Here is a 12,760-nt window from a genome sequence, read left to right on the forward strand (position 1 = left end):
AAGATTTGTTGCTCATCAAAATGTATCTGAAACATTCTGTACTAATTTCTGAATGAAATGGTTGTGCATAGTAATTTTCTCATGTTGTCTGTACATTCATGTGTATCAGACAAAAGAATGGCAATTATTTGTTTCTTTTATGAGAATGGTCACTCTTGTTATCTGCAACTGCTTCTGAAATATTGTGACAAACTGTTTTGCTGGCTTGAAATTGTGCTATGACATGTACTGAAAACACAACTTTACAACTTTCTATAAAGAACACAGTCTACTACAAACACTCATCTGAGAAAGCTTTTAAGTCTGACATGAAATCTACACAATTTTCTCTGTTTTGTGATGTAATTGCAACACAGTTTTTTTATGTTTTACAATGTCTATGAAACTTGCATAGAAATGAGTATTTCTTTACACATATGAGTATTATGATGTGAAACATTGATCCATAACTCTTCTCTGAGAGTATAAATACGTTCAGTCTATGATATTGACAATACTTGCTTTATGGTGACTCCTCTCTTATAAGCAAAGTGACTGCTTAGCTCCTGTAGATAGGCTGACAAAATTTCTATCCTGCAGCTGAAGTGTCATCTTTTTCCATCATGGAAATATATTACTATAATGTGGTTACTTGATGTCATGAGGGGTAAAATGACTATATATCAAGCAGAGGCTTCCAAACGTTTTTACTAATGAAACAGCAATTTATTTCTGGGGAGAGGAATGTAGATGACTAACAACTAAGGTTTACAATGGTATTGACTGAGAATTTTTGTCAAAGCTACAAAATCTAAAGTAATTGTACATTTTATCAGCCTACCTATTAATGACTTGCATTTACTTGAGCAGTAAATTCCTATCCAACTTTGTCATGAGTGCACAATATAAACCATTTCCCACATTATTTGTACATGATCTGTCTTATTGCACACAGCAGTGAGATGTCTTGACTGAAAATAAAGTAAAATAAAGCCTCATTTGTGAGCTGCTTTTTATTTATGCTTCGATGTTGTGAATGTGTTTCCTATAAAGCTGTGCATCCTGTCATTACACTTGGAAAAGTCTTTTCTACTCTCAGCGATTTACATTTATAGTATCACAACAAAATTCTACCCAAACTGAGAATTTGTAATAACAGTACCATCATTTCTATCATCTTTTACTGTTGCCCTTCTCCTCACATTTGGTAACAGTCTTTTACAAAGAAACTGGCAGCATCTGTGCTTGCTGTTGTCATGATTCCTACTGCTTATTAATTTCAACACAAAATGGTACATTTCATAAATAACAGTCTACTGTCATCATGTTCACAGGATCACTGGAACTTAGTGTCTTCATGATCATTTTTGTTCACAGCAGATGATGCTCAGTTGTATGAAATTTGCCTAAACATTGCTGTAATCTCCTCCAAGGTCTTGTTCTTGGTCTCAGGTACTTTGAAATAAATAAATAGCACAAACAGTGCTTGAAGTATGACGAATATGATGAACACATAACCTCCAATTGCTTCCTGCAAAATGAAAAAGTAAGGGGTAAGATAATTCCTTAGAATATGAAAGCACACAATATGACACTAAAACTATCACATAGCAAATCCAAAAATATACAATCAATTGCAGCTCAAATGCAGACTACAAGGAAATGTAAATGTGAAAAACTGTTTATCAACCTGAATTGGAGCAGCAGGGCAAAAGCCAAACACAGAAAAGCAAAAAATTTGAAGTCTATGGAACCAATAGTTCTCCTCTTCTGTGTGAATCAATCAACCTGCTGTCCTCAAAGTTAGTAAACAACCAATTTTCCTATATCTAGGTAGGCTACTAAAATCTGAATGCCATATATAGTTCCAGACTAGGGCCACACATGAAGTTATGAGTAACTGAACTGAAATGTATGTGGAGAACAAAAATTTATTATGGTAAAGTCTATATATCTAATATTTCTTCAGTTTTTGTTTCTGTGCTTCTACAGTCATTCTTTAAATGCTACTTATGTATAGAAACTGACAGATTTGTTACCTGAATGGGTAAGAAAGCAATGCCCACAATGAAGTTGGCAGTCCAGTTGATAGCAACAGCAAGACTTGTAGCAGTTGGTCTCGCAGACTGATTGAAAAGTTCAGAAACCAAGAACCATGGAATTGATCCTGGTCCAACAGCAAACATTACCACAAACAGAATCACCAGGATGATTGATATCACAGACAGCCACATTACTCCTGGTTTCTGCAAGAAGAAAAGAAAATCATTGCTATAAGGAAGGCAAGAAGAGTAGCATTTAATATCCAAAGACAAAAACATTATAGCCATGTATTAATACTTCATACTGGAGGTAAACTGGTTATGTAAATATGGTACCGAATGCAAATAAGCCACAGGTGTGGACAATTAATTACAGGAAACCCACACTGTTAAGAGTTATCTAGTTTGTTAAGATGTGTGAGCCCCTATTTCAGGCTTTCCATATCTGGTAAAGCTTAGTTGATCACTCGACTATGCTTATGATTTCTAACCAAATTAGCAACAAAACCACAGAGATAACCAGCTGTAAATATCCATATTTTTAACTGAATTTTGTTCTCGGGGTGTCTTCCTGAAGTCTGCATAATATTTTTGTTACTTACCACATATACAATGCAGATTGTGAGGAGGATGGTCACCACACACATTCCAGAGAAACCTATCAGAAGTAATGTTTTGCGGCCGGCCCTTTCGACCACTACCAAGGACACCACTGTCATGAGTACATTGATAGATCCCATACCCAGAGTTGCATATTGGGCATTTTCCTTGCTCAGCTGTGCCATGGTGAAGATGCGTGTTGAGAAGAACATCACCTGAAATGTAAGGTTTCATGATAATAACTGGAAAAAATTTCTGAGAAAGTAAAGGTATGAACTGTGCAATAATGATTTATAAAGAAAACATATATGCTGATTTTAACTTATTTTATGTGTATTTCCTTTTATAGCTTGTTATGTGCAAAGGACTGTTAATGCTCTTCTGATTATGGAAATGAAATTTAAATCCTATTATTTTCTTTCAGTTCTTCTTTGTGTAATTTTATTGAGCCTGATGTTCTTGGAAAGCTATTGTTTATTATAGGGGAGGTGGGGATGGAGGTAATGAAACCTTGATTTCTTGTATAAAATAACTGTGCAGCTTTACATAAGAATAGAAATGCTGTGTTCAACTGTATCCTGAACCACAAACAATTCCAACCACCTGCATCATTATAGCAACAGACTTGACACTGGTATACAGAAATTATTTCGTATTTTAGTATATATAAAAATGATTCAACATATACATTATGAAAGACTATTTCAAATGCTGGACAGTTAGAATGTTGTTGATCGACTTCAACTAATTAAGGAGAAGAGGCTGGAACATTTACGTATCTCTGGTTAATCTGCAGCTATAGGAATGGGAAGTGCCCTACAACAACACTGGGATCAGGCCTCTACCACTACTTTGTGCCCAAGAACAAACACAGGAAATGATGTTGAAATATAGGTATTCCCTCATGTGAAGCAAATGTAGAATTGCACCTACACACATGCATAAATTGTGAAATTCTTCTTTTTCAACTGAAGTGATTTACAGCATATCTCTGTTCTTGACCAGGGGGCAGCAATCACTGTGGAACTCCATGAGACTAGTTTCACAAACTGAGGGATAAAAGTTGGTAAGTTTTGAAATGTCATTAATGGAATCATCGTACACTGTGACAAAGTTGGCAATAGGCATTTCAGGAGGTTGCTAGGGAAATATTTTAACATCTTATGGACAGACAATTTGTCATTTCTGTCCAGGCCATCTGTTGTAAAGCATGGAATGCTTGCCCCATTTTTACACTTAATGCATTATTGAAAGCTATATTTTGTATTTTAATATTGCCTCTAGTACCTTCAAGGATTATTTTTAATCAAGCTGGCAAGCGGAAAAATAGGTTATATTGTAGGCTAAAGAAAGAAAGGGAGGAGGAGTGGCAATAGATATTATTTCTGGAGCAACTGTCCAAGTGTTAGGTTCTTACAGCTAACAAATTTCATCATTTGGTAAAGAATAGTTTTATAGTAGCCTGAATTGATGTTTATCTGAAAAAGATTTTCATAGTAGCTCCTTTATTGCTTCACGAATCTCACCAATGGACTCCCTCACAGAAAGTACAAGACTAAAACCTGCAGCACAAAACACTAAACCTCATTTCTGTTCTCAAGATGCTTATGAAACATCCTAGTTTAATAAAAGTACAGACACATGTTGTTACAATTTGCTCTCACATTTTTGGCAGAGTTTACTTCATCTAGTCAAATCACTACAACCAGAAGATTTTTTTTCAGCAAATTGTAGTGCCATTCCTATTTTAACCATGGATTGTTGACTAAGCGTATCACCAGCACTCTTTTATACATAGCCTCAACATGTAGTGAACAAATCTAATAGTAAAGGAACTGCAGTAAAATTAAGTTACTGTAAGAACATAGTTTAGAAGTATACTTACAGCATTAATACCAGAAAGCTGCTGAGCAATCATCACCATCATGGCAATTACAAGTGGAATACGAAGGCTAGCATTCACAAACATCTCTGTCAAAGTCACTTTCGGAACCATCTTCAGATTTTCATGTTCATTCCTCATTTCTTCCATCTCATCATGAACCTCAATTGTACCTCGCAACCAAGTAAGAGCTGGAATTGGAAAAAGTACCATGTGGAATACCACTGACTTGCTGATATTCTGAATAAGAGTAAATACAATACACTCAGAGTTGCTTTGGTGTGCTTCAAAATTGTGATTAATGAAACCTCAGAGCTTCTGTGATCTGCGGTGGAACTAATAAACTGAGTTTTCCAGAGAATATTTGTACTTTAAGCCAATATGTACTGAAACTCAATTACAAAGAAAAATTTATTTTTATATATAAAACTTTCATAGGTTTTGCTTTCATTTGTAGCTCATAATCTTTAATACAGAGTCTGAACTTAATATTGTACCTAACAGATTATCCAGAGTCCACAATAAAATTCCATAACCTTTTGATTTCCCCAAATAACACATTTATTGCAGCAGTAATTTATTGCTTAAAATGTGGCTTCTGTGACACAAATGTACTTTATGGGTCCTGCCATGGACTGCGTATCTTACCTCTCTGTGCTTCAAGCTCCTGTCCCTTATTGATGAGCAAATACTTGGGACTTTCTGGACACATGGGCAGTGTTGCCAACTGGAAGAGGCCAGGCACAATGGTCAGTGCTAATAGCAGAGGCCACAGGTCACTGGTTCCCAGGACAGATTCCAGGCCAAGTATTTGAGAAATTAAAATTGAAATTGTGATCACCAACTGGTAAACAGTACCAACCTGTAAAATAAAACATTTGTTGTAGGCCAGTTTCCAGACTGTCTTCTTCTTAAGAAAAAAAAAAGTCAGAATTAGGTTGCTATAAAACAAAACTAACTGAATGAAGCTTTCACAATGAACGGAAACTTATGCTACATCTTATTTTGTGTCATGAGCAAATGCATCAGATCTAGAGTTTTGGCTATCACCAGCAACAAGCTAGTGGTTGTGTCAACCATCCCTGTTTAGGGTATATATAATGCCCAGAGTGATCAACAACCATTCATGTTTAATAATAGCTTCTTTGCCATTGCAGTTATTATGCAGTCATGATGGTAGATAAACCATTTTCACACAGAAAAAACAGAACTCTTGACTCAAAAAAGAATTGTCTCAGTTAAAGGATGAACGAAGAATGGTAAGGCCAAACCCTTATTTATTATATGACAACTGCAGTGTAATGTACAAATCCATACATGTTATAAAAAGGATGTACGTAAGTGTTTATGTGTGTATATTCCACATCTCCTCCTAAACCACAGGACAGATTTCAACCAAATTTGGTACACATATCCCCTGGTTCCTTGCAACAATTACTGTGGGTGTAAGAACCACCTATCTACCATAGCTTAGAAGATATATCATACAAAATTACTACGAAGATGCTCCCACAGTTGAGTCTACTTGAGAAAATCCCTGACACTGGGTGTGCTTTTGAGAGCTTACAGCTGAAAAGTGCAAATGGCTGTAGGCAAAAACAATAGACATCTGTAGAGCAATGAAGAGGTGTTGCCATAGACATGTAGACACACAAGAGAGCTGTACCCAGTATACAGAAACTGTCCAGGACCATCCCACACCAAGATTACTGCAGGAGTGCATACTGTATAAGGTAATAATAAATGAAAGGAAATGTTTACCTTTGTCACATGTCAAATTGGCAAAATGAATACCTAAGCAATGCTAGTTTAGGCAGCTAGTACAATACTAAAATGTGGAGATGCACAACAAATTGTAGGTATCATTGATCAAACCCTTATTAAATGAAAAACTATCTTACTGGTGCACAAATAACAAAAAATGTTCAGTATAACATTATAATCATTTTAAAAGTCATTTTCTCCACTGTTCTTCCATCTTCTCTCCTCTTTTTATTTCATATCCTAACAAAGAAAATGTCTGAAGGTTCAAAAACCCAGTCTTGAATATGTTACTTTAATCTGCATGTATTTCAGCCTATGAAGTCAGATACAAACCCTCTGCTACCATTCCAAATCAATGGCAAAAATATTATGTATCATGGTATGTGCCGTCTGTTCAATCTGATACCTCTCTGCCCTCCTTCCAGTACACAGATTTTGGTTCTGTGGGGAAAAATTACTAATTGTTGGATATCTATGGCAGTGGTTGGTGGTGGATAAGGCATGTCTACTTTCATATGTGTTGTTAGAATGCTTCTCAGTAGTATGTCAGACATACATGAATTGTCCACTAGTAATCTGTTGTGGCTTGAAACTTCACTTATAACCTGTATGAATCACTAGGATTATTTTATGTGTAATAAGTGTAAAAAATAGAATTAATTGCATTCATTTGCTTCTCCATTTAGAGACTAATAAATGCAATGGTCTATGTATTGTCAGTAGTACACGCATGTTCGAACAGTTTTACTTGTATTTCTCATACTGGTGGACTTTTTTCTTTTCCTGTTGACTTAGTGTAGTATATTGTCTGCACTTAACCAAGCCTGTAAATTTACAAAGTTCACATACAGATTGACCTTTACAAACTTTTTCACTATCATACGTGTCCTTCTGATACTATTCCTCTTCATGTTCATGAACATTCAGAAATAAGTATGGAGCAACAGTGGGATGGAAGAGTAATTAGTTATACGTACCGCACCCCTGAGGTGCTGTGGAGAGATCTCTGCCAGGTACATTGGTGTGAGACCAGCATTTAGTCCAGAATTGATTCCTATTAGAAACCGGCCAATGATGATCATTTCATATGAACTTGCTGCCTTTGAGCACCCTGCAAAAATAAGAAGTAGGTTCTAATAATATAGACATTATTAGTGTGTTTGATGAATAAAACTATTACTGTGAAGAAAATTTCTAATGTCCAGGATTATCCATTTTTATTAAAAAGAGTGAAATACAATAAAAGTTAAAACTGGAATGGAAGAAAAGGGTAGCAGTCCACTGTAGGAAAACTGACCTTATTGAAACCACAAACTTCAGAAAATTTTAACAAATTTTACTAATGAAATAAGTAAGGAAAATGTGATTCACTAATTTTCACAGAGTAAGAATTAATGCAAATTATATGAATAGTAATTAAAATGTGATAGAAAAATATAGTGGTAAGGTAAATGGTAACATGACTATTTGTTGCAGTTATACAGGGTGGCACAGATAAAAGAAACCCATGTAAGTATAAAGGAAAAGCAGTGAAATTACAAAAATGAGGAGCCAAAATGGACTTATCATTTATTTACAATGAAAAATACAGTGGAACATTCATTTATAGATGTCTAAGATTATTCAGATACAACCAGCATAAAGTTCAGATAGTGATGGCAGCAACTTCATGATTGATACTGTCTTTGTGTTGCTGTATTGTACGTGGATTTGTTTCATAGACTGTGCTCTTCAACTGCACACACGAAAACATCACATGTTACATCTGGCGAAGTTGGTGGCCATAAACGTTTGCTGATAGTTCTTTCCTCAGTAAAGACATCATGGATTCATTTTTGGGATATGTTAGATATGTGGCATGCTGCTCCATTTTTTCAGAAAGAAGCAGTATCATCTTTCATATTTAGTAATTTGAGACAAAATGTATCAGAAGTTTCCATATATGCAACTGTGTTGACAGTAGTGTCAAAAAATGTTGGTCTAGTGATGTGTGTTACTGCTGTACCAAATCAAACAGTGATTTTTTTCATCATGGAGTGGTTGCTGACATATAGTTTTAGGCTCTCCATTGCCCAGTACCTCATGTTGTATGAATTCATATGACCAGAAAGATGAAACCATACTTAATCACTCATAACGTAATGGAAATGGTTAAACAATCAATCATTAATGTTATTCAGAAGCCACGTGCAGTAATCTACCTGTTTCCAGCTGTCATTCTCCCATAATTGCTGAACAGCTGTCGTACGATATGGCTTCAAATTAAGACTTTTCAATATCTGCTGACCACTCCTCCTACTTTCCTGCACCTGTTGGGCCAGTTTATGTATAGACTTCTTTGGGCTCTGAATAATTCTTTAGCCAACGACTACAATAACTTTTTTTATGTTAACTGAAGGAAGGCTTTGTTATTTTACATTTTGCACAGATCTGAAGGTGTGCCAGTTTTTATACAGACTCTGTATTGCTCTCTATGCTGTTGGTCCTCTATCCATATACTTGACCCAAAAAATTTGGCAGGTTTCCTTAATCGAACCTGCTTTCACATATGCTTCCACAATTTCAACTCTTTCTTATATTGATAAAGTCATTTGCAATTCATAAAGAGAAACGTGTAACTATACTGATGAAATAAGCTGAAATGCTGACAGAAAAATGCTAACAACCGACTACTGCATAAAACTGTCCATTGTTGCAGTTATTTACTCTCTTACAGAAGTCAAAATATGCATTTGCATTCAAAAGACAGGTGGGCTACTTTTAATTGTGCCACCCTACACTTACTATGCTGCTTCAAGGTTTCTTGGGAATGGGTTATTTCATTTTCAATATCTTATCGATGACTTGTTACACCCTAATAACGCCTCATCAGGACAACAGATTGTAGTACAGAGTCCAAGATTTTTAGTTTGTCTGTCATCAAAAATAAGGGCAAATTTTTTTGTGCTAAAATATTGGAGACCAAAGGAAAAAAATAATGAAGTAGATTTTAAAAGTGTAACTATCCTGGGAAAAAATATCAAGAAAGCTGTATATGAAAATGATTTTAAATTACAGTGCACACACAATGCAAAGCTTTTAGGAGGCAGTGTGAACATTTATGTGTAAATATTTTGCCTGACAAAGCAAAAATAAGTCATCAGTGCGTGATAGACAGGCCAAACTGCTTCAGTGTAGTCAAATGTCTTCCAGCATATTATAAATTAGAAAAGCTGGAAATACTGAAAAAAAGAAGAATTTTGATAAAACATTTATCTACACTGACAAATGCACAAGCCTGAGAGAAGATAAAAACAATGTACATAAAATCTACAGAAATTGCCACAATATAAAGTGATATTAGTTCAACATTTAAATTGAATCAGTGGCAATATTTCAAACAAAATACACAAGAAGTCCACAATAAAAAGAAGTTGAATCCACAAAGTTAAAACAGACAATAAAAAATAATATAGGAGACAAGAATCCAAAAGACATATGTTTTCAGGAAAGGAAGTTTGGATGAGAAGAGTTTCTAGAGCAGAGCAATAAAATAACAGCATCAAGTGATGACAAAAAGAAGAAAAAATGGCTAGAAGATAAAGAATAGGAAGGGAAAATATGCATGTGTAGCACATTAATAATTAAAAAAAGGGAGGGTGATCAGAATGGCTCTAGTACCTTGCAGTAGGGCACTAACGACGACAAGTGCATTGTTGAGCAGAAGTCCACCCTTGCGGCCAAAGCGATCTGCAACAATGCCAGTGATTGCGCCACCAATCATGCCACCCACACAGAAGATGGAGACTGCAATGGACCAGATCATAGTGACCTTAGTCGAAGTCACCACCTGGCCCGTCCGCGCCTCTTCTGTCTCATTGATCCATGTCTCGATGAGCTGCATGCAACAACACAAATTACACATTAGGTTTTCTATTGACATTATCTCACTTGTGAGATGTACACTTTCACAGTGCTAGAAATGTCACACATATTAAAATATTCCAAACTGCTGTGCCAAGGCTGAATGAATTTTTGGAGAAGAAATAATTGTTGATGAAACACTGAGTCTCTCCAAAGAAGAAATTCATTTGTCCATGGAATAATAACCCAGAATATTTTATTAAGTGGGACTGCCTCACTTACATTAGTATTTATGCATGTACTTTAATGTAAATGGATGGATAACTTTGCTATATTTATGTACTTCACAAGTCACTGAACAGAGTATGGCATGGAGTACTTTCTGTGGTTATTAGTGTCTATCTTTCCTATTAGATTCATAATGGGAAAAAGTAAGGGCTATCACATAATATTTATGTGGAATTGTAGAGTGAGCGCAACAATCTATCATATTCCACTTAGTTAGACAAGAATAGTCGACCATCTGAATGACCTCTTTTAAGGTTTCCTTTATTGTAACTTATGTGCACTCTTGAAAAAGACAATAAATACTGTATTAATACTGATATAAAATTACCACAATAATAATGGAACCCACCCACCCTCTCTCTCTCTCTCTCTCTCTCTCTCTCTCTCTCCCTCCCTCCCTCTCCTTCTCTCCTTCTCTCTCTCTCTCGCTCTCTCTCTGGGCTCTGCTGTATAGTTACATATGTGACTTTTTACTGTATTTCAGTAACTGAAAAGAAACTCACTGGCCAACTGTTTGCTGTGAATGGTGTGCTCCTCATAGATTCATACACATCTTAGCAACATTGATCTAAACAGGTTCATTTCTGAATGTACTCACCTCCTGTGGGGCATTGACGACTCCAGTGTTATACCCATGCTGGAACGAGGAGCCTAGGGCTGCCGCTGCAATGGCGAATGCGAGGCGAGCGTTGAATCCCTGCAACATAAACCAGCTGGTGAGCACACTTCAAACTGCATGAAAACAAGACAATTTAACTCGCATTATAAGTAAAATAATTTGTATTTTAAACAATCATCTGGTCTGTGACTTCCTAATAACTTTGCTCTGCAAAATATTGTTTCTCAACTAAATTTATTCAACATGATCTATAGGGCTGGGATAGTTCAATATGACTGAAATAATTAACAGTCAGTGCTCAGTATTCTACGTACTTCATTTCTTGCAAATATATCTGATTAATTTTGCTCACACACCTGTCTTCCATTCCTTTATTAATTTTCTTTATTATTTCTGCAGCTGATGTGAACTAATAAAAATAGTGTCCAGCTGAGTGGCAAACTCTGACCCCTGAATTTTGAACACTGTGCAACTCCAATAGGACATCTAGATGCTTGACAAGAACCACCTCTGAGTTTTTATCTGTGTCTCCTATCTTCAAAATGCAACAGTAGCTATCTTGGTGGCTACACAGTGCTAAATCCAAGGACAGTGACGAAAAAGAGACACAGTGGAGGCAATCAACAGTCCTTAATGAACTTTTGAATGTACTGATACCCATCTACCTTCTTTCAGCCACATAGTCTTCAGAACGGTGGGCATAAACCACTCATTAAGCTCTTATTGTTTTTAATGTCTTCAGCATTTCTAATTCATGCCCCATAACAGGAAATGTTATTCTCATGGCTTCACATTTGTTCGCTTCACCAACATACAACTAAACTGTCACCTTCCAACCCGATCTAGGTGCTAGGGTAGGCTACAGATCATTTTGTCTCCACAACCTACATTCCGTAACACAATGCAGAAACAAATTAAACATCATCGGTGTTCTATTCTATTTCAGTGTGTGCACATATGATGTCACATCATCATTATGTCCAGTGTCATAGCTGATGTTCAGTACTGATATTTTCAACCCACTTGCCTATAGAGTAGAGTTTAAGTAGCTCAAAAGGAAGACCACTGGCAGATTCCGTGATGTCTCCAGATGTGTCCCATTAACCAATCTCTTATTTTACTCAAGTTGTGCAATAAATTTCGTTTTTAATTCAATTCAATACCTCCTCGGCATTTATTTGATCTTCCCATCTCACCTTAAGCATTGTCCTGTAGCATCACATTTTAAAAGCTTCTTTTCTCTTCTTGTCTGAAGTGTTTATCTACAACATTTCACATGGATACAAGGTTACACTCCAGACAAATGACATCAGGGGAGACTTCCTCAAACTTTAAACCTATGTTGTATGTCAATAAATTTGCTCTTCTTCAGAAACACTTTTCTTGTCATAGCCAGTCATTGCCTCTCTACCTCCACCGTCTTCAGTTATTTTACTGCCCAGATATCCAAACTCATCAACTATGTTCAGTGTCTCATTTCCCAGTCTAAATCCCTCAGCATCACTTGATTTAATTCAACTACATTCCATTACCCTTGTTTTATTTTCGTTGATTTTAATTTTATAACCTCTTTCCAAGTACTATCCATTCTGTTCAACTGATCTCCCAAGTCATTTGAGGTCTTACAGAGTATGAAATTTAGGTTGATGAAAATAGTTGCAGTAGTTCATATTCGAATTCCTGCAGATGGAGGAGAGAGAAGAATTTGTGATCGCGCTGTTACTTACTGACTGATGCCGCTGT

The 12,760-nt window shown here is 36.0% G+C and overlaps 1 protein-coding gene across 5 annotated transcripts in view; it reads right to left on the bottom strand.

Annotated features, from left to right (window-relative positions):
• Positions 1 to 310: 310 nt before the first annotated feature.
• Positions 311 to 12,760, bottom strand: part of LOC126094464 (solute carrier family 2, facilitated glucose transporter member 1-like) — a 574,417-nt gene continuing 561,967 nt past the window's right edge. For all 5 annotated transcript variants that reach the window (XM_049908847.1, XM_049908848.1, XM_049908851.1 and 2 more), the window contains 8 exons: positions 10,997 to 11,095; positions 9,928 to 10,144; positions 7,245 to 7,378; positions 5,152 to 5,365; positions 4,507 to 4,694; positions 2,624 to 2,836; positions 2,019 to 2,225; positions 311 to 1,510 (listed from right to left, as the gene is read on the bottom strand). In XM_049908847.1, the coding sequence (XP_049764804.1) occupies positions 1,367 to 1,510; positions 2,019 to 2,225; positions 2,624 to 2,836; positions 4,507 to 4,694; positions 5,152 to 5,365; positions 7,245 to 7,378; positions 9,928 to 10,144; positions 10,997 to 11,095 (1,416 nt within the window). In that variant the 3' untranslated portion in view covers positions 311 to 1,366. The remainder of the gene's footprint in view (positions 1,511 to 2,018; positions 2,226 to 2,623; positions 2,837 to 4,506; positions 4,695 to 5,151; positions 5,366 to 7,244; positions 7,379 to 9,927; positions 10,145 to 10,996; positions 11,096 to 12,760) is intronic.

This window comes from Schistocerca cancellata, chromosome 8 (assembly GCF_023864275.1).
Source record: "Schistocerca cancellata isolate TAMUIC-IGC-003103 chromosome 8, iqSchCanc2.1, whole genome shotgun sequence".
NCBI lineage: Eukaryota > Metazoa > Arthropoda > Insecta > Orthoptera > Acrididae > Schistocerca > Schistocerca cancellata.